Source organism: Typopeltis vanoorti, chromosome 7, assembly GCF_054136105.1.
Source record: "Typopeltis vanoorti isolate ZY-2024b chromosome 7, IOZ_Tvanoo_1.0, whole genome shotgun sequence".
In the NCBI taxonomy this organism is placed as follows: domain Eukaryota; kingdom Metazoa; phylum Arthropoda; class Arachnida; order Uropygi; family Thelyphonidae; genus Typopeltis; species Typopeltis vanoorti.
Window position 1 is genome coordinate 110646442 of NC_143555.1, and position 25491 is coordinate 110671932.

The following is a 25491-nucleotide window of genomic DNA, read 5'->3' on the forward strand; positions in this document are numbered from 1 at the left end:
GTTTGGTATTGTTGACTCCATAGTGAGTAAAACTGTGACTTATCAATGAACAAAAGATTAATGTAAACATGAGCTCTTATCAAACCTATAACAGGATCCAGTCCTTCACTGTGTAACATTTTTGAGATTGGCATGGAAGGAAAATGGAAGTGAACAGAAAGTCTTTTGGTATAAACAATTTCTTGCAACTGTTAGCATATATCAAAGCACACCAAGATAGCAATTGCATTGATGTGCATAATGTGCTAATGTAATCACTTAATGGTTAAAATAAAAATGTAGTAGCCTGCAAGATTTCATAATGAAAGTTGTTCTTTACATGAAAAAAAAAAAAAAAAAAAAATGGCGGCGGCATTGTCATTCCATGATTTTAATTTGGATTTCAGTCGGTTCGTTAAGTGTGAGGTCTGTTATATGTATTCCTTCGATTACATAAATGATTTGTGGATGTTTAGTGCAGATGGAAGAAGGGTGTGTGCGAAGTGTGACCTGAACGAGGAATTGATGAATGCGAATATGAAGTTGATGACAGAAAGTGCTAGTACCGATTGTGTCGCGAGTGCACGTTTGAAAGAGAAGGATGGTGGGAAAGACAGGCGAAAAATGTTAAAAAATCAGGAAAAAAGAAAAAGAGCGATTTGACAACTGTAACGGATGTTAAAAGGGACAAAAGTGAGGCGGAAAGAAACGAAATTGAGAGAACGAATGAAAGTAGAAATGGCACGATGCAGAAATCGCAAGTAAAAAAAATCGAAAGAATGAATGATAGCGAAAAAAGAATGACTGATGGCGAAAGTTGGACGCATGTTGGAACGAAAGTACTGAACCAAAGAAAGATGAATGACAGTAAAAGTGAGAAGAATGATAGCGAAAGTTGGACGCATGTTAGTCCGAAAGTACGGAAATAAAGAAAGATATGTGAGAGTGAAAGTGAGAAGAATGATAGTGAAAGTTGGACGTATGTTGGACCGAAAGTACGGAAACAAAGAAGGATGAATGAGAGGGAAAGTGAGAAGAGGGGGTCGAGAGTTAGAAAGTTTGAAAGATTTAATGATAGAGTGAATGTGTCGCGAGGTTCGGAAGGTGAATTGGATTGGATGAAGCAAGAAATGAAATGGATGCGGAATGAAATTAAGAGAATTCAGGTCAAAACTATTAAAATAAATCATGATGGCATGAAAGAGTTAACAAAAGATGAGCGAGTGGCGTTGTATGGCGACTCCATTATTAAAGGTGTGCTAGAGGATAAAATGCACAAGGTATGTTTTCCAGGCGGTAAAATGAGTAGAGTGATTGAGGCATTGAATATGAGGTGGGAATGAGCAAAAGAGTTAATTGTATTAATTGGTACAAATGATTTGAGAGAGAACAAAGAGCATGTCAAAATGAATGTCAGGAGACTGCTTGGAAAGATAAAGGAGAATAGTGTGACAGGAAGGGTGGTCAGTGTGTTGCCTAGGTATGATTGTGGTGAAATGAGGCGGAGAGCAAGGATTATGAATGATATTCTGGCTGAAATGTGTGAGGAGATGGGAGTACAGTTTGTTAATGTGTGGAATGAGTTTCAGGGACGAAGTGAGCTGTATGGGAGCGATGGACTGCATTTGAGTGGTTATGGTGTGAGTCGCTTGGAGAGACTGCTGCTGGAAAGTGGAGAAGTGAATAGAGAGAATGAATCAGATCGAGAAGGGGAGTGATGTGGAAGAGCAGGAGAGTAAGACAGGAGAGATTGAAGGAGTGGAAATGAATGGGGAAGTGAGTGGTATGAGTATAGAAAATGAGAGAATGGGTGTGCAAGAGGAGCAGGGAAACGGGGAGGCTCAGGGTGGACAGGGATACACACCGTGAGAAAGGTGGATGCTCCAAGAGGAGGTGAGAGCATGTGTAGGCAGGAAAGTAATGGGATGATCAGGGATCAAAAGGAAACAGATGGAATTGCAAAGGGTTCTAAAATGAAGAAGCAGAAAGGGAAATGGCCCCAATCCAGCATGGAGAGATCACATCGAGTGAGTGGTATCAGTGGAACTAGCTGTAGATCCAGAAATGAGTTGTGTTTGTATACCAATGCTAGAAGTATAAGAAACAAGGCGGATGAAATGGTTGCACTAATTGCGTCTGTGCACCCAGAGATTGTCGGAATAAGTGAGACATGGTTAGATGAGGACGACATCCTGACAGGAATAGAGATGGAAAGGTATGATGTGTTTCGTGAGGATAGAAGGGGTAAAAAGGGAGGGGGAGTGCTATTGATGATAAAGAGTTATGTCCATACAAGGTAGAGATGCAAGAGGGAAATGGGGCCAGTGGTTTTGAGGCAGTATAGTGTGAGATAGAGGTGAATAGAATCAAATACTTGGTGGGATGTTGTTATAGACCTGGTAATGTGGATGGTGGTGATAGTGAAAGGTATAGTCAAATAAGCCAAGCAAATAAGAAAAGGGTGATCATTATGGGTGATTTTAATTATGGCAATATAGACTGGAATGAAGAGATAGCAACTGGAAGTAAAGAAAATGAGTTTCTTGAGTTTTTGAGGGATAACTATCTCAGACAGTATGTAACAGAGGGCACAAGAGGATTAAGGGTCTTGGATTTGGTCATCTCATCGGAGGATGTAATTATCAATGAGGTATCAAATCATCCACCAATTGGTGAAAGTGACCATGAGGTGATTACTTGGGTGGTTGCCAGCAGTGCAAGGACCCCTGTGAAAAAAGGGTATATGTGGAACTACAAGGGGGGTGATTATGAAGAGCTCAGGAGACAGCTTGCAGGTGTAGCATGGAATGAGGAGTTAGTTGGAAAAGAGATCAATGCAGCTTGGCGGATTTTCAAAAATATTTAGTGGATGCAATGTCTAAATGTATACCACGGGTGAGAAGGTTAAATAAGGTAGGTGTGAGATGGATGAATAAAGAGATTAAGCATGCAATACAGAGAAAAAGGGCGTTGTGGAGGCAGCATAAGAGAAGTGGAAGTAACCAATTTCATGAGGTCTACAAAGACCAGGCAAGGAGAGTGACTTGGTTGGTGAGAGTAGCTAAAGAGAGGTATGAACAGCAGTTAGCTAATGAAGCTAAAAAGAATCCTAGGGAGTTCTTTAGATATGTAGCCAGCAAAATAAAGAATGATTATGGAAGGATGACATTGATTGGAGGAAATGGTATAAAGACAGCTGTTGCAGAATGTGTGGTGGAGATACTTAATGAGCAGTTCATAAAGATCTTTCAATCTTGTGAATGTGACTTCATGGAGAGATTAAGAGCAGTTGATGATGGGGAGGAGAGACTGACTGTAAGTGAGCAAGAGGTGTTTGGGGAGTTGAGTAAACTAGATGTAAATAAGGCTGTGGGACTTGATAATATATCACCGCGTATTCTGAAGGAATGTGCCAGAGAGTTGACACCTGTCTTGACATATTTTTTTAATATGAGTCTTGCACTTGGTCAAGTCCCTAAAGAGTGGAAGGAGGGCAAGATTGTGCCACTTCATAAAGCAGGTGATCGAACTCAAGCATCAAACTATAGGCCTATCTGTGTGTCAGGTGTTGTGGTTAAGTTGTTGGAGAAGCTTGTGAGAACTAGGATCCAGAGTTGGGTTGACAACAATGGTATAATCTTTGATGGACAGCATGGATTTGCTAAAGGGAGGTCGTGTTTTAGTAATCTACTTACTTATTACAATAAAGTGACTGCTTCCTTGGACAGAGGAGAAGGATACACAGTAATATACTTGGATTTTGCAAAAGCTTTTGATAGAGTACCTTATGATAAGTTGACAGTCAAACTAGAGCAGATGGGGTTGGATATTAGATTAGTGCATTGGATTGGAACTGGCTATCTGATAGGTATCAACAAGTTGTGTATGGGGGTGCAATATCCAGGAAAAGGAAAGTCACTAGTGGAGTGCCTCAGGGATCTGTTTTAGGGCCATTACTATTTAACTTGTATATTAATGATATTGGCAAAGATTTGGATGGAGATATTCAGTTGTTTGCAGATGATGCAAAGTTGGGACGAACCATAAAGAGTAGTGAAGATGTTGTGGCCTTGCAAGAAGACTTGAATAAATTGAGTGATTGGGCAAGCAAATGGGGATGTGAGTTCAATGTTGCAAAATGTAAGGTTTTAAAATTTGGAAAACAAAGATGGGATGCAGAATTTATGCTTGGTGAGAATATATTGTTGGAAGTAGAGGAAATAAGAGATCTGGGAGTGATAGTGGATAAGGATCTAAAATTTAGGGGAAACATTGCCAAAATTGTGAAGACAACACAAAGACTTCTGGGAATGATGAGGAAGACACTGACGTGTAGAAGTAGGGAGATTCTTGTTCCATTGTATAAGGCTTTGATTAGGCCACACATGGACTATTGTGCCCAGATTTGGTCACCTGGTTTTCAGAAGGATGAAGAGATGTTGGAAAGGGTCCAAAGGCGACTGACTAAGGTAGTTTCTGACCTCTGGAATGTCGAGTATGAGGAAAGATTGAAAAGATGTAATTTGCAGAGTCTAGTGGAGAGAAGGAAGAGGGGAGATATGATAGAGACCTACAAGTTGGTAAGGGGTTGTTATAGGATCAATGGTGGAGAAGTTCTACAGAGAATAGTGGGAGATCAGGGGAGAACCAGAGGTCATCCCTGGAAACTGTATAAAGAGGGTGTGAGTAGGGGAGTGAGAGGCAGGTTTTTTTCGTGCAGAGTTGTGAATGATTGGAATGCCTTGCTGAGAGTGTGGTGTCTGCAAGGAGTTTGAATGTGTTTAAGACCCGGTATGATGAGATGTGTGTGAGATAAAAGGACCTCCTAGATGAGTCTTTGACTCCATGAGGTCTTGTTTAATAATAATAATAATAATGAAAAGGTATAATTATTGTAACTTTATTAACTTAGTCAGCTTGAAGATCATTTACACTATGCAAGCACACCTTGTTTTAAATCCATAAACTTACCGATAATAGGAAAGTAATGATGAAATCCACCTAATATAGGAATTTCAGGTGGTCCTGGAATCTCTTCAAAGGGCAATGCATTTTGTGAGGTTTTCAAACACACAGGAGAACTTGCTTGCAAAATGGAACGGACACATGACTGGAACACTTTTAAATCAGAATGTAGAAGAGAATTCTTCAGAGAATACATGTTTAACCTAATAAAATACTTTAAATCAGTTATGGAATAAGAACTGCCTTAAAAGGAATTTGATAAGAAATTTCATTATTCTGGCAAATTGTTTAGTAACTTCAGAATACACATTTTGAGAATTTTCAACAAATTTACCCAGTCCATATCAAATAAAATAAACATATAAATACAAATAAATAAAGAACTAAGATGAAAGCATGAAAAAGTGCAATTTTTTTTTACGAATTCACGACTTCCACATGTCCCTCTGTAAAAACTAGTGAACAATTAAATGCTATTAACTTTACTCTCCCCATGGAAAACAAAAATTCGTGAGTGTGGCGTATTTCCATATTCACTCACAAGTTACATCTTTTAAAATTAAAATTTTAAAAGTCATTTATTAACAAAAATGTAGTATGGTTAGTTAGCAGTCATAACCACAATGGCAATACAAAATCATAAGTACTACATATAAAAAAGGAAAATGATATTACAGCAACTAGATGAACCTATTATTCTCTAAACATATGCCAGAATGACTAGTTTCTATGAGAATTAATGAAAAAAACTGAACAAAATTTAAAGAAATTTTGTCACAGTTGTCTAAAGCTTTTTTATTTCCCAAAGGGTAGTAAGTAAGGGGAGATATTTCATCCCTAACTTTGGACAATTAGTAAGCAGCCAATCTGCATCATTAAGCATCTCTTCTAGCTAAGTCCTTTTCATAATCAATATTCCACAATCCTGACACCATTTTTAACACTATCCTTTGCACTCTCTCCGCTGTATCAGAATCACCATGGAAACCAGGAGACCAGACCCGCACACAATACTCCAAGTGAGGTCTTATCAAGGCCTTGTAAAGAGGCAAAATGACTTCCTTATCTTTACATGTCAAGGTTCATTTCAACATTGTAATTATCCTCTGAGTTGCAGTTGCAATCTTTGCTACAGAGGTCCTTGAACTTCAACTACCAAACTACTAAAACTCCAAGATCCCTAATCTGATCAGTTTATTCTAGCATAATAAACCCAATAATATAATATGACACTGGATATCCCATATCATCAAAGTGCATAACTTGACATTTACTAACATTGAACTGATAGCCATTTTCATGTGCCCACAATTCTAGCCTATTCAAATCATTCTGCAAGTACTGCATATCAGCTGCATTCCTGATTATCCTGCCTATCTTTGCATCATCAGCAAAAAGCTCTATGCCTCCCGTCAAAGCCTTCCCAATGTCATTAATGTATAGATTGAATAACAATGGACCAAGGACTAATCCTTGTGGTACATCACTGGTTAGATTATCTGACACATTCCCTATATATCACTTTTTGATATCTGAGCCTCAGTTATCAAAAAGTGATTAGCCATCTTCTTATTCATGCCCATATTTTATAATCCAATCCCATATTCTCCAATTTATGCAACAGTCTTCCATGCTATATTCTGTCAAAAGCCTTAACAAAGTCCAAAAACGTCATGGTGTATCCATTCCCCTTATCTAACTTAATGGTAACTTTATTACAGAATATGAAAGTTGCTAAAACATGACCTTCCCTTAGTAAACTCATTCTGCTCATTGCAAAGTATAGATTCTTTGTCAACCCATTTCTGTATGTGAGCCCTGACCATCTTTTCCAAATTCTTCACCACTCACTGAGAGCTACTGATAGGTCAATAGTTAGATACATCATGATCTATCTGTCTTTGCACTACTTTTGTGCAATGGGATTACCATGCATTCTTTCCACTCCTGTGGAATCTTCCCTGTTCTGAGGCTCAGATTATATAGCCTAATGAAAGGAACCCAGCTCAGTTGAACATTCTTTAAGCATCCATGCTGGTATCCCATTGGTCCCTATTGCCAAATTTTTATAGTTTTTGCAACAGCTCTAATATCTCCTCATACATCTGAATTTCTTCATCCAGAAATGAGATAGCACTGAGCTCAGTCTTGCATATACCAAGTTGATAGCTTTAAGCAAAATTGGCACTCATTAGTTGAACAATCTCTTCTGCTTCTATCACTTCCCCCATACTATCTGCATACAATAGAGATATTCTTTAATAATCATTTGTTCTTTTACTTGCAACATAACAATAGAATTCTGTGGATTGTCTTTAGCTTTCAGAGTCAGTTTCTTTTCATACTACTCAGACTTTACTTTCCATGCAATAGTTGTAACTCTCTGGCCTACTCCTTATAATTTTCATAATTAACATCATTCTTATGCAAATGGTATTCCTTCTACATCTTTTTCATATGAATCTCTTTCATATGAATCAATAAGAATAAGGAGTGGTATGATAAACTTTGTGTTTCCTAAAAATGACCTCCCACGATGAGTCTTTTGACTACATGGAGGCCTGGATAATAATAATAATAATATTGAATTCTAGAGACACATTCCAATATTGCATCATTTATGTACTTTTTTTCCAACACTTTCCATGTGCTGTCAATAACCTTTGCATCCAACAACCAATACCATGGTGCAGAATCCAGCATATTCCTCAGTTGGTGATAATTTCCTGCTTTGTAGTTCAGCATGTAGCCTTTTCTGAATGGACCATTCATAAACTTAGCCGCTTCTCAAGTCAGTACCATGATCAGTGTTACCAACCAGAGGCAAAATAGTTATGTCTTTAACTGAAACCTCCCTTCTGACACTATTAATCAGATCTAACTCTTTGACCTTGAATTCCTTCTATCGCATGCTGCTTGAGGAAGTTGTTTCACAACAGCTCAATAAATTCTGTTTCATTCATCTCATGAGATTTCACAAATTATCCAATCAATGTTCAGATAATTTGGATAATTATCTCCTTATTAAAAATAATATACAATACATATTTGTTGATAAGAAGAGTATAAGTTCAATACAAGCAGAATTTAGCCAATGAGGCCACATATATCTTACATAGGCAAAATTGTGGTAAGAAGATGTTAATGGATGGAAATGGTAGACTGGAAGCTACTTCAGAAGATATAGTCAAGGTATTTAGTGAACAGTTCATCAGAGTATTTCATTCTCATAATTACAACATCAAGAAAGTCTTGAGTGCAGAGAGAGAGAGAGAGAATGGGAGAAATTATTGACTGATGGTGAGTGAGCAAGAAGCACACAAGAATTAAGTAAACTTGATGTTAGTAAGACAGTAGAGTTCAGGACATATCACTATGTATATTAAGAAATTTTCCAGGAAATTCACAGCAGTCTTAGCATACCTGTTTATTAATGTTTGTGCAAAAGAGCAAGTCCTAAAGAAGCGGAAATTGGGTGAAATTGTCATATCTCAACAGTGGTGATAAGACTGACGCTACAAAACTATACACCAATGTGTGTGTCTGGAGTTATGGTTGTGGTGCTGAAAGGATTGGTGGGAGCTACAGTACACAACTGGGTTGATGATAGCAGTTTTCTCTGTGATGGTCAGCATGTGGTTGTTAAAGTAAGGTCATGTTTTACCAATTTACTTATGTACTATAACAAATTGACGAATGAATGCACTGGATGTATGAGATGTATATATGGTAGTATACTTAGATTTAAGAAAGGCCTTTGATAGATTGACATATAATGAGTTGATAAAACTAAATTAAAATGGATGGAGTTAGACACAGGATTTAGAATTCAGATTGGCTGTCAGATAGGTGTCAGCATTTGTATGTCGAAGAGCAGTAAAGTGAAAGAGGAAAGTATAGTATCTAGTAGGTGTTGCAGTGGCATATTTTGGGATCATTATTATTTAACTTGTATTCTGTTCATATTGAACTTATATTCTTCTTATCAACAAATATGTATTATATATATATATATATATATTTAATAAGGAAATAATTATCCAAATTATCTGAACATTGGTTGGGAACTGGAGAAGTGCAGCTGTCTGCAGCTTATGCAAAGTTGGGGAGAACAATTAGGAGTCAGGTGGATATTATGATCTTACAGGAGGACTTTGAATAGTCTGCTTGAGTGGTGCAACCAGTTCGATGTTACAAAGTGTAAGGTTTTGAAATTTGGTAAGCAAGGAGTGGAATGTATTGCCTAAGAGCATAGTGAGTGAGTGCAAAAGGGGATTCAAAGTATACAACCACTGAAGAAATTTTGAGAAAGGTGGAAGATATGAGAGATGTAGAAGTGGTGGTGGACAAGGACTGAAGAGTCACACTGCTCAAGTTATGAAATCATCAGATTATGGTATTGACGAGTGGGACCTTGATATGTAAAAAGCAAAGAGGTTAAGGTTTCGTTACAACCAGTGAGTGGTGCAACCAGTTCAGTGTTGCAAAGTGTAAGGTTTTGAAACTTGGTAAGCAAGGCAGGGATGCAAAATATACAACTACTGAAGAAATTTTGAGGAAGGTGGAAGATATGAGAGATTTGGAAGCAGTGGTGGGCAGGGACTGAAGCTTAGAGTCACACTGCTCAAGTAGTGAAATCAAGTTGTAAAGATTATAAACAGGCTTCATATGAATTATTGTGCACATATGAATTATTGTGCACAGATTTGGCAACTTAGTTTTCATGGGATGAAAATATATTAGAATGGATCCAGAGAAGATTGACTAAGGTGGTTTCTAGTCTGTGAAATGTGGGGTATGAGAACGGATTGAGGAGGTAATGTTTGCACAGAGTCCTGTGAATAGAGAAGGAGAAGTAGGCTGAATATGATTGAGACATATAAGTTGGTAATGATTTGTTAGTGAAATAATGTAGATTTTTCATAGAATGGAGGGAGACAGGGGTAGAACAAGAGGCCATCTTTGGAAACTGTATAATGAGAATGTGAGCAAGGGATGAGGAACATGTTCTTTGCATGGAGTGGAACGCATTGCCTAAGAGCATAATGAGTGAGTGCAAAATACTGAATGAGTTTAAGATGTTGTCTGATGTGTGTGATAGTTAGAAAATCCTCCCAACCCCACCCCACAGTGAGTCCTGATTCTATAGAGGTCTGGTACTACTACTACTACTAATAATAATAATAGTAATATGTAATTTTTTTTTTACATTACTCCACCATGAAAATTAAAGGTGTCAAGAAATTATATTCTTGGTTTCATCATTTATCTAAACGTAAGCAAACAAAGAAGTAACTTCACAACTAGGCAACTTGTATATAGAAGTTGATAAGGTTCTATATCAGTTGCCTTAATATTCCATAATGCAAGGCACATATCCTTACAGACACGTATAATGCTATGCATTATGGGAAGGACCACTACTTAGACTGGTTTCAACCTTTATTCAGGTCTCATCAATGGGAGCCAGACCCAGAAGAGATACTAAGAATCCAGGGTATTTTAGTAATAAGGTGTGACACCTTTTGACCACTTGTATATGGGAAATATATCACTTCTGCATTACTTCAACCTTGGTATCTCTATTGGGTCTGGGTCCTACTGATGACACCCTCAATAATGGTTAAAACCAGTCTGGGTAGTCAGGGCCAGTGGAAGCGGGCATGCAGAGCATGCGATGCATGCAGGCGCCGCTACGAAGGGGCACAGTTCATAAGTTTATTTTTAAGAAACAAAATTTTTATCATAAAAACAAAAAAATTCTTAGAATGATCAATATTAAGATAAATAAGGTCGGATACACTGAATAAAAATTTAAAAAAATTGTATATTGCTGCCTCTTTGATCAGCCGGTTGTTTACAATTTTGCAGTGAGAGCAGGCTAAATGCTTGCCTGCAGAATGTTGTGTCTACTGCAGTCTATCTAAAGTGAAATGGTGAATGGTTTTTATATGCAGAAACGAATTTTCGTACAAAACATTTGTTGCTAGTTAACCAGTCATATGGTATGCATCTCAGTAGGCTACTGACAGTAGCGCAGTGCAGACTATTATTTAGTTTCTGTGTCGTGTTGTGTAATAATTTCTTGTGGGTATAAAATAGAAATAGAATCAAAAATTAAAAGAAAGTTATCCGGTGCACAAAATCGTAACCGTCATGCTGTGAAAGAAACAGATATTAAGAAACAAACTGGAGCTCTTAATAAATTTGTTAAAATATTAAAATATTCTGATGCAGATTGTAACCAACTCGATACATCAGAAATCAGAGTTGAAGAACCGTGCACATCATCCAGTTTGCATGAAAGTACTATTGCAACTATTGAACAAGATAACAAGATGTGATTTAAGTGAAAAACAGTTAGGAGAAGATACAGAGACTAACTAACACATTGTTAGTCTCTGTAAATTTAGAAGATCCAGGTGAATGGGGAAATATTGATGAAAAATTACGAGTTGTTTTAATTGAAATGGGGCCTGTTCAAAAGAAAAATATAATATATCCCAGGGATACATATGGCCATAATTTGGTGACACGTATTATAATAGAAAAATGGAAAACGGGGAGCATATGCCAAGAACATGGCTCTTTTATTCCGAAACTTTAAATGCTGTTTTTTGCTGTAGTCTTGTAGAAAGTTATAACGATTGGAGAAATGTAAGTACAACTTTGCATAGACATGAGACTAGTTTAACTCACATAAAAAATTTCTTAAAATGGAAGGAACTTGATAAAAATTTAAAAAACAAAACTACTATTGATTACCAGACTCAAAGCATGTATGAAATGGAAAAGAAACATCGGACTAGTGTTTTAGAATGCTCGATTGAAATTATAAAATTCCTTGGTAGCCAAAATTTAGCTTTTCACAGATCATCTGATAAATTATATGAAAGGAATAACGGCAATTTTTTAAAATTAGTCAAACTGTTTGTGAAGTTTGATCCGGTTATGGAAAATCATGTTGAAAGGGCCCTATAACGAAACAATAGCGTACACTATTTGAGTAAAGACGGTCAAAATGAAATATTTGAAACTTTAAGTAACGCAATCAGGGATACAATTTTATTATCAATTCGAAAATCTAAATATTATTCCATAATTTTAGACTGCACACCTGATGCAATTAAAACAGGACAAAGGACCATTATTATTCACTTTGTTTCCTGTGACAATGGAATTGTCAAGATCAGGGAAAACTTTTTAGTTTGAAGATATATCAGATTCCACAGGAGGTGGTTTATGTGCAACAATAATGAAACAACTGGAAAAATGGAACATCCCCATTGAAGACATGCGAAGTCAAGGGTATGACAATGCGGAAAATATGAAAGGGAAAAAATATGAGCTCCAAAATTTGCTTTTTGAACAAAAATCCTCGAGTTTTTTACGTGTCATGTGATGCTCATACTATAAATTTAATCATTAACAACGCAGCCAAAGTGAATGCAGATACAATTAGTTTCTTTGCAATTATTCAAGAAATATAAAATTTCTTTTCATTCTCTTACAAATGTTGGGCAATCCTTTTAAAGTTCGTAAAAAAATTAACTTTGAAACAGCCATCAGAAACGCGATGAGAAAGTAAAATTAATGCAATCCGCCCTCTACGATATCAGTTAGGAGAAATTTATGATGCACTTTTTGAATTTAATGATGGAGAGATATCAAAGAGTGGTTTATTCAGGAGTGGAGTCCAAAAGACGGCCTGTAACTAGTGGGGTGCCGCAGGGTTCTGTTCTTGGACCACTACTGTTTAATCTGTTTATTAACGATATAGGGAAGGATCTAAGTGGAACAGTTCATTTGTTCGCTGATGATGCAAAGTTGGGGAGGGTGATAGTGAATGCAGAAGATGTCAAAGTCTTGCAGGATGACTTAGATAGATTGGAGTTTTGGGCTAAGGAGAATGGATGTCAATTTAATGTGACAAAATGTAAGGTTATGCATTTTGGGGTGAAAAGATTAGCAGCAGTATACCACATGGGTGGAACTGTACTCCGAGAGATTGATGAGACCAGGGACTTGGGAGTGTTGGTGGATAGGGAGATGAAGTTTAGGGGGCACATTGCGAAAGTAGCTAAATCAGCTCATCAACTCACTTGGTTGTTGAAAAATACCTTAATGAGCAGAGACAAGCAAGTTATTGTACCTCTGTACCGAGCCTTGATAAGACCTCATCTTGACTACTGTGCCCAGATTTGGTCACCTCGGTTCCTTCTTGATGGAGAGGAGGTGGAGAGGATCCAGAGGTGAGTGACTAAGATGATAGCAGGTCTATGGAATGAACCATATGAGAACAGGTTGAAGATTTGTGGGTTGCAGAAACTGGTTGATAGGCGGAAAAGGGGAGATATGATTGAGACATTCAAATTGCTAAAAGGATTCTATAAGATTAATTCAGAGGATATTTTTGAGATCAGGACTGGTGGTGGGAGAACTAGGGTACACCTATGGAAGCTGGGCAAGAGTGTGGTTAGCAGCGGTGTTAGAGCTGGGTTCTTTACTTTTAGAGTGGTAAATGGGTGGAATAAGCTGCCAGAGTCTGTTGTGGGTGCTATGACAGTGAGCGAGTTCAAGGCAAGGTATGATAGATACTGTGAGAATGGCATATAGTTGTGTGGACATGATGTTTAGGGCCTCCCTCGATGAGTCTAAGGACTCCCTGGAGTAGCCCGAAAAATAATAATAATAAGAATAATAATTTTAAATAATGAAAATTTTAAAAAAGAAAGTCAGCATGAAGCACAAACATTATGTGCTAAAATAAAGGACAAAAAATTTATTTGCTCTCTTATAACTTGGCATGATTTACTTAACAGAATAAACCCTGTGAGTAAAATGCTTCAGGACAAAAATATGAACATTACACTTGCTCTAGAATGTATCAAATCGATATCTATAGAATCGATCAGATACAAATTTTTATGAAGTTCTAAAAACGGCAAAATAACTGAGTGAAGAGGTGGATGGAGAATAAGAATTTAAAACTGGTACAGAAGTTCGACGACGAAAGAAGACATGACAATTTGACTACGAGCATCATGACGAAACGCCACAATCACCAGAAGATAAATTTAGAATGAATGTGTTTTATACACTTCTAGATATTGCAATGTGTTCATTAATAGAACGTTTTGAACAACTAAGAACATATTATGATAATTTCAATTTCTTGTGTAGATTACTACAAATTAATAATGAAGATTTACAAAAAAATTGTGACGATTTAGAGATTCTCTTGAAGCATGGCAACAATAAAGACGTAAATGCAACAGAACTATATGACAAGTTATCTGCTTTCTGGGATATTTTTCGGAAGGATAATTTAAATATTCAAAACCCTTTCGATATTTATAATTTTATTGTGTCCAATATTTATCTTTCCCTAACTTTTCAATTGCTTTAAGAATACTATTAACCTTACCTGTTGTTAGTGCAGCAAGCAGTGAAAGTTCCTTTTCCAAGTTGAAATTGATTAAAACCTACTCAAGAACAAGTATGTCACAAAAAAGGCTCTTGCTAGTTTGGCGTTAATAGTTATTGAAAATGATATATGTGCATAATTAGACATTAAGACCATTATTTCTAATTTTGTGAATATGAAATCAAAACCCCTAAAATTTTAATTAAAAAAATTTTATGTAATTTAATTTATTTTCTGTTATTCTGTAAAGATGTTATTTTTTGAATACTTATATTAAATGTTCTAATTATTTCTGAATTATTTTCATCTTTTCCCATCTATCTTGAGTTTCTTTTATTTTCCTAAAAGATAGTTCCACTTATAAAAATTATTAAAAATTTTTTACAAGTTACTAAGAATTTAGTAACTTGTAAAATGCAAGAATTTTTTAAACTTTAGTTCAAATAAATTTTAACTTTAATTAAAATTCATTTTAATTTTGTTAGCTATTTGGGTCAGTGAGAAGGCTATAATCCTTGTATCATTATATTTAACAATTAAAGTGAAGTGGTTTTATCAAAATTTGCTTTAACTTTTGAGAATTTTTTGAATATTCAAGTTTTTAACGATTTTCCTGCCTAGTCGACACCCCGGTTCATTACATTTAGCAAACCAACGTGTGGCTGTTCTGTCAAAATTTATTTAAGAAATTTCGAATAATTTAAATTTTTATTATCATAAAAGAACCACACACTCCCGAATCGTTACAGTGGCGCTTAGATAGAAAGTGTATGCGGGTGGCAAAGACCCTAGAGCCGGTTCTAGGGTCTTTGCCACCCTAATTTAAAAATCTACCAAATTTAAAAATCTTACACTTTGCAACACTGAACTGGTCGCTCCATGCAGACTATTTAAAGTCCTCCTGTAAAACCACATCTTCTTGACTCCTAATTGTTCTTTCCAACTTTGTATCATCTGCAGACAGCTGCACTTTTCCAGTTCAACCTGTTCCATTACCATTAATGCAAGTTAAATAATAATGGTCCCAAAACACACCACTGCCGCACAATATTAGATACTTTCCTATTTCAGCATCCAGCTCCCAATAAATAATTTGCTCATATTTATCAGACAGCCAATCACTTATCCAACTCCTAATCTCATCCTTCCAACTTACTTTTACCAACTTGGTATGTGTCAGTTTATCAAAGGCCTTTGTGAAATACTAAGTATACTACTGTATATGCATCTGCCCCAACATATTCTTCAACCTTTATAGTACACAAGTAAATTAGTAAACCATAACCTCTCCAACACCTTAACTACAAATCCAAACACACAAATTAGTGTATAGTTTCTAGCTTCAGTCATATCACCCTCCTAGTCAAGTGAAACAATTTTACCATTTTTCCACTCCTGTGGAACTTGTCATTATTATTATTATTACCACCCCACGACCTCATGGAGTCAAAGACTCATCTGGGAGGTCCTTTTATCACACACACATCTCATCATATCAAGCCTTAAACACACTCCTTGCAGACACCACACTCTCAGGCAAGGCAAGGCATTCCAATCATTCACAATTCTGCACGAAAAAAACCTGCCTCTCACTCCGCTACTCACACCCTCTTTATACAGTTTCCAGGGATGACCTCTCGTTCTCCCCTGATCTCCCACTATTCTCTGTAAAACTTCTCCAGCATTGATCCTATAACAACCTCTTACCAACTTGTAAGTCTCTATCATATCTTCCCCCTCTTCCTCCTGTCCACCAGACTCTGAAAATTAAATCTTCTCAATCTTTCATCATACTCGACATTCCAGAGGTCAGAAACTATCTTAATCAGCCTCCTTTGGATCCTTTCCAACATCTCTTCATCCTTCTGAAAACCCAGTGACCAAATCTGGGCACAATAGTCCGTGTGTGGCCTAATCAAAGCCTTATACAACGGAACAAGAATCTTCCTACTTCTACACGTCAGTATCCTCCGCATCATTCCCAGAAGCCTTTGTGTTGTCTTCACAATTTTGGTGATGTGTCCCCTAAATTTCAGATCCTTATCCACTATCACCTCCAGATCTCTTATTTCCTCTACCTCTAATAATAAATTCTGCATCCCATCTTTGTTTCCAAATTTTAAAACCTTACATTTTGCAACATTGAACTCACATCCCCATTTCCGTGCCCAATCACTCAATCTATTCAAGTCTTCCTGTAAGGCCACAACATCTTCACTACACTTCATGGTTCATTTCAACTTTGCATCATCTGCAAACAACTGAATATCTCCATCCAAATCTTCACCTATTCATTAATATACAAGTTAAACAGTAATGAACCTAAAACAGACCCCTGAGGCACTCCACCAGTGACTTTCATTTTCCTGGATATCGCTCCTCCATACACAACTTATTGATACCTATCAGATAGCCAGTCTCCAATCCAATGCACCAATCTAATATCCAACCCCATCTGCTCTAGTTTGACTGTCAACCTATCATGAGGTACTCTATCAAAAGTCTTTGTGAAATCCAAGTATATTACTGTGTATCCTTTTCCTCTGTCCAAGGAAGCAGTCACTTTATTGTAATAAGTAAGTAGATTACTAAAACATGACCTCCATTTAGCAAATCCATGCTGTCCATCAGAGATAATACCATTGTTATCAACTCAAGTCTGGATCCTAGTTCTCACAAGCTTCTCCAACAACTTAACCACAACACCTGACACACAGATAGGCCTATAGTTTAGGTCATGTTTTAGTAATCTACTTACTTATTACAATTAAGTGACTGCTTCCTTGGACAGAGGAAAAGGATACACAGTAATATACTTGGATTTTGCAAAGGCTTTTGATAGGGTACCTCATGATAGGTTGACATTCAAACTAGAGCAAGATGGGGTTGGATATTAGATTGGTGCATTGGATTGCAGACTGGCTATCTGATAGGTATCAATAAGTTGTGTATGGAGGAGCGATATCCAGGAAAATGAAAGTCACTGGTGGAGTGCCTCAGGGGTCTGTTTTAGGTCCATTACTGTTTAACTTGTATATTAATGAATAGGTGAAGATTTTGATGGAGATATTCAGTTGTTTGCAGATGATGCAAAGTTGGGATGAACCATGAAGTGTAGTGAAGATGTTGTGGCCTTACAGGAAGACTTGAATAGATTGAGTGATTGGGCACAGAAATGGGGATGCGAGTTCAATGTTGCAAAATGTAAGGTTTTAAAATTTGGAAACAAAGATGGGATGCAGAATTTATTGTTGGAGGTAGAGGAAATAAGAGATCTGGAGGTGATAGTGGATAAGGATCTGACATTTAGGGGACACATCACCAAAATTGTGAAGACAACACAAAGGCTTCTGGGAATGATGCAGAGGACACTGACATATAGAAGTAGGGAGATTCTTTTTCCGTTGTATAAGGCTTTGATTAGGCCACACATGGACTATTGTGCCCAGATTTGGTCACTGGGTTTTCAGAAGGATGAAGAGATGTTGGAAAGGGTCCAAAGGAGGCTGATTAAGGTAGTTTCTGACCTCTGGAATGCTTGAGTTCGATCACCTCCTTTATGAAGTGGCACAATCTTGCCCTCCTTCCACTCCTTAGGAACTTGACCGAGCACAAGACTCATATTAAAAAAATATGTCAAGGCAAGTGTCAACTCCCTGGCACATTCTTTCAGAATATGTGGTGATATATTATCAAGTCCCACTGCCTTATTAACATCTAGTTTACTCAATTCCCCCATACACCTCTTGCTCACCTACAGTCAGTCTCTCCTCCCCATCATCAACTGCTCTCAATCCCTCCATGAAGTCACATTCACAAGATTGAAATATCCAAAACACAAAGTCAAGCCGACATTTTTGAGCTGAAATGCTAATTCTCTTCAACCAAATTCCATAATATCTGAAACTGTTTTAACAATGTTAACTCTATATGTCTTAGTTTTAACACGTTTACGAATTTTATTGCAGCTTTGTGTTTGAGTTAGTGGGGCACTCACAGACATCTAACTAAAAACAATAGATTTTAGTTAGACACTGTCTTTGCCGGTGAAACATATGGTTTTTCTTAAGTCTAAACAGCATGGTTTTAATGTGGGAGGGGACATGTGATTCATTAGTTAGTGCCGTTTTTATACCAGTTGTCTCTAATTGCAGTTGGGGAAGGCATGTTGTTTACCGTGGGGAGCGAGTTATTGTTCTGACGTGAAAGTGGTTAAACTTTATTTTCGTGTGCAATGTACAGTACATGCAAAACATTTTAATTTCTTTTCTCATAAAGTAAAATCAGGGTACAGGGGTGTTGAGTCATATGTGAGGGCGAGTAATATTCGAGTAAATATGGTATTTCTGTTTTATTATAAAAGCAATCATCCTTTTTTTAAAATCTTTCCTTGAGGCATCGGGGGCCACACACAGCCTGTGGGCTGCCAGTTTGACACCCCTGCCCTAGTTGATCTTCTCCCAATCTCTCTCTCTCTCTCTCTCTCTCTTTACACTGAAGATTCTTATATCACACTTACGAGTGTGAAATATCATGATGAATAACTTGACTTTATCTTCTGCAGTAGTTACTAATCTACCTTTTACATCCATATTTAACTTGTGTTCTCATTATCAATTAAGTCACTTTCCTGGCTTGTTCTTTGTACTCCTCATGCCACTGATTATCACTAGTGTTTAACTTGCTCTGCCTCCACTCTACTTTTTTCCTCTTTCAGACTGCATGCTTAACATCTACTAACCATAACATTCTTTATTCTACTTGCCACATATCAAAAGAATTCAGTAAGATTTTTCTGGCCTCGTTAGCTAAATTCTGCTCTTAATGAATTTTTATTAATATCATTACCAACCAGATCACCTTTCTGTCCCACTCTTTGTACTCGTGCAACTGATTATTAGCAGTGTTTAACTTGCACTGCCTTTACTACTACTACTACTACTATGTTCACTGGGCATCTACAGATGCCGTATGGTCACTCCGATGTTCGATGTGACCATAGTCCTGGTGCTCGGTGTGACCATAGGCCTAGTGTGGCTCATCAGGCCTTGCCATGTAGTCCTGCAGTATGCTTTTCTGTAGGCTTCAGCTCTCTGAAGATAAGTCACTCCACACGTACCATCCATCCTCATTGAGGGTCTACCCATTTCCTCTTTTTCTAGGAACTTTATCTTCTATTACTGTTCTGAGAAGTCCTCCTTCCATCCTTTCTATGTGTCCAAAATATTTTAACTTTCTTCTGTCAATATCCTTAAGGAGCCTTAAAGTTCTACTGATCTTTTCTAACACCCATTCATTTGTATGCCTTTCAGTATATGATATCCTCAACAGCCTTCTGTAACACCACATCTCAAAAGCAGATATCCATTTCTTATCTGATTTCTTTAGGTTTCAAGTCTCACATCCATAATTTGCTGTTGGAAAAACAACTGCATCCCAAATCCTCAACTTTGTTCCCATGGAGATAGATCCATCCTTCCAGATTTTAGACAGGTCTCAGACTGTTGTTTTAGCCATTCCTAACCTTTTTCTGACATCTTCTGAACAGCAATCCTTAACATTAATAAAGGATCCTAGGTAGGCAAACTTGCTGACGTCCTCAATTCTCTCTCAATCCGATGCTTCACGCATGATATCCTCCACATATATACTAAACAAGTGAGGAGAAAGCAAACAGTTCGTCGATTGGTAGAGCCTACTAATGGCTCAGTTAAGTAAGTTTGAGCGCGGTTAGTAGTTGGAAGGGAACCAATCATTCGATGCTGTTGGCACACTCTCCCTCGATGAGTCTTTGGACTCCCTGGAGGTGTCAAATAATAATATTTTCGTATATTTTAACTCCTTTTCCAACTTGAAGCTAGTCAGTCAATCCAAAACCTGTTCTTACCGTGGCTTCTTGCTCCTTATACAAGTTGGCTATCAACCTGATAGTGTGATGAGGAAAACCCATTCTTTTCATTACTTCCCACAGTTTCACATGCTCAACACAGTCAAAAGCTTTAGAGTAGTCTAAGAAACACATTCCAGATGGAGTTTGAATTCTTTATATTTTTCTATGATTTGTCTAAGGCAAATGATCTGATCTCTAATGCCCTTACCTTTCCTAAAACCTGCTTGTTCCTCAGGCATCTCTGCCTCAACTTTGGCCTCAATCCTATTTAGCATGATCTGCCTTTACTGCACCTTTTTTTTAAATTATTCCTCTTTGAGATTACATATTTAATCTCTTCATTCATCCATTTTACACCTACCTTATTTAGCCTTTTTGTCCTTTGGAATTCAGACATTGCTGCTGTTAAATATCTCTTAATCAGTGTTCAAGCAATTTATCTTCTTTTTGTTTATCACTTCATTCCACACAGCTCCAAGTGGTCTTCTAAGCTTTTGATAATCACTAGACATCTAGTTCAGCACACACATTCTTTCTTCCCAAAAGTCTTCATACAGCTGGAGACAACCCAGTGATACCTCACAGTCACTCTGGCAAAATGGAGGGAGATGCAACAATCAATTTGCAATCACCTCTTCTGATGATATTGAACAGATCTAAGATCCTCAATCCTCCATTACATACTGCCTAAGATAGTTGTCCCTCAAGAACTGAAGGAATTCATTTTCCTTATTACTAAATGCCATGTCTTCATTCTAATCGATATTGCCATCATTAAAATAATCAATAATCATCAACCTTTTCATTAACCAAGTTACTCCATTCACCATTCTCTGGCTTAGAGCAACAGCCAACTAAACATTTGTTCATGTCAACCTCCACCTCATGCCCTACCAACTGAAATTACTTTCGCTATTTCTTCCTTTGCATCTAAACCTTGTGCAGACATAATTCCTCTGTTATCATCAGTTGCAATTCTCTTCTGTCTTCTCCTTTCTATCCTTACTAAAAACAACATACTCTTCTATTTCTGTTTTATATCCAAGATATCATCCTCATCCAACCATGTTTCACTTATTCCAACAGTTCCTTGGCAAATAAACTCCTTTAGTGCAATAATTTCATTTCCCTTATTTCTGGTACACCTGGCATTTGTAAATAAACACAGCCATTCATTTGTAGGTCTATAACCAGTCCTAACCTGTGATTTTTCTCCAACTGTTTATGAATTCTCACCTTAATCAACACTATATACTTGCCATCATTAAAATAATCAATAATCATCAACCTTTTCATTAACCAAGTTACTCCATTCACCATTTACCCTATATACTGTCTCAGATTCAACTACTTCCCTTATATCGAAAGCAATCTGATTCCAATGCTGGCCATCTCAATATACACATTTGCTGCTACTTCCAACATTCACACTGCATGTTGGTTTGGGTAATGTGAAGCTTGCATATTACAGTCCTATCATGTTGTGAGCCTCAGTTCTAAATATTTTTTTGCAGATTAGTGTTCCAGTCGATGCTCTGAACTCTGAATTCAATGAATGCAGATCGATGAATAGAGGTTTTTCCATGTTATCCTTCGTAGCACCCTACAGTCACATCTGGTGAGTGTAAAAGGGTCATCCATGGTGGGTATCTTGCAGTTGACTCCCTGCACTTCAATTTCGGTGTGGTATCACTGATTGTTGACCTGGGATGGTCCAATTTGTCAACAATTTGCAGACCAATATGCCTGCAGCATGGCATCCTATCACAATGCCTTTTCAAATTATTATTATTATTATTTTGGGCAACTCCAAGGAGTCGACAGACTCATCGAGGGAGGCCCTAACATCATGTCAAGAACAACTATTCGACATTCACACAGTATCTATCATACCTCGCCTTGAACTCATTCATGGTCATAGCACCCACAACAGATTCTGGCAGCTTATTACACTCATTCACCACTCTCCAAGTAAAAAACCTAGCTCTAACACCCCCCCCCCCCCTGCTAACCACATTCTTGCCCAGCTTCCATGGCCCCTAGTCCTCCCACCACCAGTCTTATTCTCAAAAATATCCTCTGAATTAATCTTATAGAAACCCTTCAGTAATTTGAATGTCTCAATCATATCACCCCTTTTCCGCCTAACAACCAATTTTTGCAACCCACAAATCTTCAACCAGTTCCCATAAGGTACATTCCACAGACCTGCTATCATCTTGATCACTTGTTTCTGGATCTTCTCCACCTCCTCCCCATCAAGAAGAAACCCTGGCGCCCATATCTGGACACAGTAGTCTAGATGGGGTCTTATCAAGGCTCGATATAGAGGAACAATAACTTGTTTGTCTCTGCTTGTTAAAGTATTTTTCAGCAACCAAGTGATTTGATGAGCTGATTTAGCCACTTTTGCAATGTGCCCCTAAACTTCAATTCCCTATCCACCAACACTCCCAAATCCCTGGCCTCATCAATCTCCTGGAGTACGAATCCACCAATGTGATATACTGATGCTAATCTTTTCACTCCAAAATGCATAACCTTACACTTTGCCACATTAAATTGACATCCATTTTCCCTAGCCCAGTCCTCCAAACTATCCAAATCATCCTGCAAAATTTTGACAGCCTGTGCACTCACAATTGCTCTCCCCAACTTTGCATCATCAGCAAACAAGTGAACACTTCCTCTCAGATCCTTTCCTATATCGTTAATGAACAAATTGAAAAGTAGTGGTCCAAGAACAGAACTCTGCGCCACACCACTAGTCACAAGCCGTCTTTTGGACTCCACTCCTGAATAAACCACTCTCTGGTATTCTCTCCATCAACCATCCTCCTATCCATCTCACCAACCCTATATACATCCCCATCTGCTCCAGTTTACTGATTAGAGTTCCATGTGGTATCCTGCCAAAAGCCTAGGTCCAGTAGAATCACTGTAAACCCATTACCCTTATCCAGTTCAGTCGTCACTGTGTTATAAAATGTGAGCAAGTTACTGAGGCATGATCTACCCTTCACAAAACCATGTTGTCCCCCCATACAGTATCCCATTTTCATCTATCCAATCCGGTTTTCTTCTCTTGACTAATTTCTCCAAGACCTTGACAACGCCATATGTTGTAAATTATTCGGCCATATAATAAAATTAGTTTAATCCTTTATCCAAGTGTGAGCAAACAAAGTTTGCGCCTGAAGTATCTTCAGGACTAGGGTAAGGTGATACCACACCAGGGCAACTCGTTGCAAAGGTGGAGAAAGCTACCAACACTTCTATCTCAGTATCTCCTATAATGCAAAACACATCTCCTTGCGGATATGTCTAATGTTATGCATTAAGGGAAGGGCCACTACCCAGACTAGTTTCGACCTTTATTGAGGTCTCTTCAGTGGGAGCCAGGCCCTAGTGGAAATACCAGGCAGAAGCATTCGCAGGTCATCTCTACCTATAGGAGTTGCCAAATGGTGTGCCACCCTTTTTTAATAAATTACTCTGAAGAGACCTCAATAAAGGTCGAAACTAGTCTGGGTAGTGGCCCTTCCCTTAATGCATAACATTAGACATATCCGCAAGGAGATGTGTTTTGCATTATAGGAGATACTGAGATAGAAGTGTTGGTAGCTTTCTCCACCTTTGCAACGAGTTGCCCTGGTGTGGTATCACCTTACCCTAGTCCTGAAGATACTTCAGGCGCAAACTTTGTTTGCTCACACTTGGATAAAGGATTAAACTAATTTTATTAATCGGCCATATGTTGTAAATTACTGACCGATATGCTAATCGGTCAGTAATTTACAACAGTAGTCTTGGAACCTCCTTTATGCAGTGGAACTATTTTCCCCTCTTTCCATCCCCTTGGGACTAACCCAGACCAGAGACTCAAATTAAACAAAAAAAAAATGGTAAAGGGTACTGACAATTCTTTAGCCGCTTAACGTACGACACAAGCTGGTATACCATCCAATCCCACAGATGTATTGACTTTGAGGTTTTGCAATAGACTACTCACCTCCACTTCATTCACCACAATTCCCATATAAATATTGGTTAATTCATTTCTGCAATGTTACCACCTGGAAGATATATTCTTGCAAAGCACTCACTCAGTAATTCAACTATATCAACTGATTCGGTTACCTCCCTACCATCAGCATTCTTTAAAATCATTCGGCCATATACATTTTTTCTTTTACTTGCAACATATCGAAAAAACTGTTTAGGATTCTCTTTAGCCTGCATGGCCAATGTTCTTTCATAATCCTCTTTTGCTTTTCTTACCACACTCATTACCCTTCTGGCCTGCGCTTTATACCGTTCATGTGTATAAAGCCGGTCACCTGCCGGTCACCTTTCTCCTTAAATTCCCTCCATAGCTGTTTCTTTTTTTTTTGCAGCTCAAACTTAATGGTGTTATTCATCCATTTAACTCCTACTTGATTTATTATTCGGACTCTAGGTATACAGTCAGCCATTGTTTCATGCAAACACTTCTTAACTGCCTCCCATGCACTATCAACTTCTAGCCCTTGCAGTTGTACATGCCATGGCACTGAACCAATCAATCTCCTAAGCTTGTCATACTTACCAGCCCAATAATTCCACATGTACCCTGTCTTAATTGTAAATTCCACACCTTTAGCCACCTCCCAAGTCAAGACCCTATGATCACTCTCACCAATTGGTGACAACGTGGCATATTCGTTACAGCCAAATTCTCAGATGCAATTACTAGGTCAAGCACTCTCTGACCCCTATTATTTTCCATTACATGCTGTCACAGATAGTTATCCCTTAATAACCGCATAAAATCCAATTCCATCCTCCCATGTGTCCTCTCCTCCTTCCAATCCATGTTACCATAGTTGAAATCTCCAATAATAATTACCCTCCTTCCACTCATTTCTTCTATTTGCTTATGCATACTATCTCCACCATCTTTTCCATCACCTGGTCTATTGCAGCACCCAACTGTATATTTTGTTCTGCTAGTCTCAATCTAACACCAAATAGCCTCAAATGTGCTCTTTTCTCTATCCTGCAGTTCCACTTCTATTCTTCTTGGCTGTAGTTCATTGGCTATCATCAATAACACTCCTTCCCCCATTTTATTCTCCCTGTCATTCCTGAACACACTATACCCATCACATTCAATCCCACTAGCTATATCATCTACAGTCAGTCATGTTTCACTAATGCAATAACCTGTAGTCTGGAAGTGCCAACCAAG

At 37.8% G+C, this 25491-nt stretch overlaps 1 protein-coding gene across 6 annotated transcripts in view; it reads right to left on the reverse strand.

The window, feature by feature from the left end:
• The window catches only part of LOC150104962 (putative cytochrome P450 12a5, mitochondrial), a 211492-nt gene that overhangs the window by 142939 nt on the left and 43062 nt on the right, over positions 1-25491 (reverse strand). For 5 of the 6 annotated variants that reach the window (XM_090396073.1, XM_090396072.1, XM_090396071.1 and 2 more), the window contains 2 exons: positions 14372-14429; positions 4951-5147 (listed from right to left, as the gene is read on the reverse strand). In XM_090396073.1, the coding sequence (XP_090252199.1) occupies positions 4951-5140 (190 nt within the window). In that variant the 5' untranslated portion in view covers positions 5141-5147; positions 14372-14429. The remainder of the gene's footprint in view (positions 1-4950; positions 5148-14371; positions 14430-25491) is intronic. The other variant, XM_090396074.1, reaches the window with a different exon arrangement.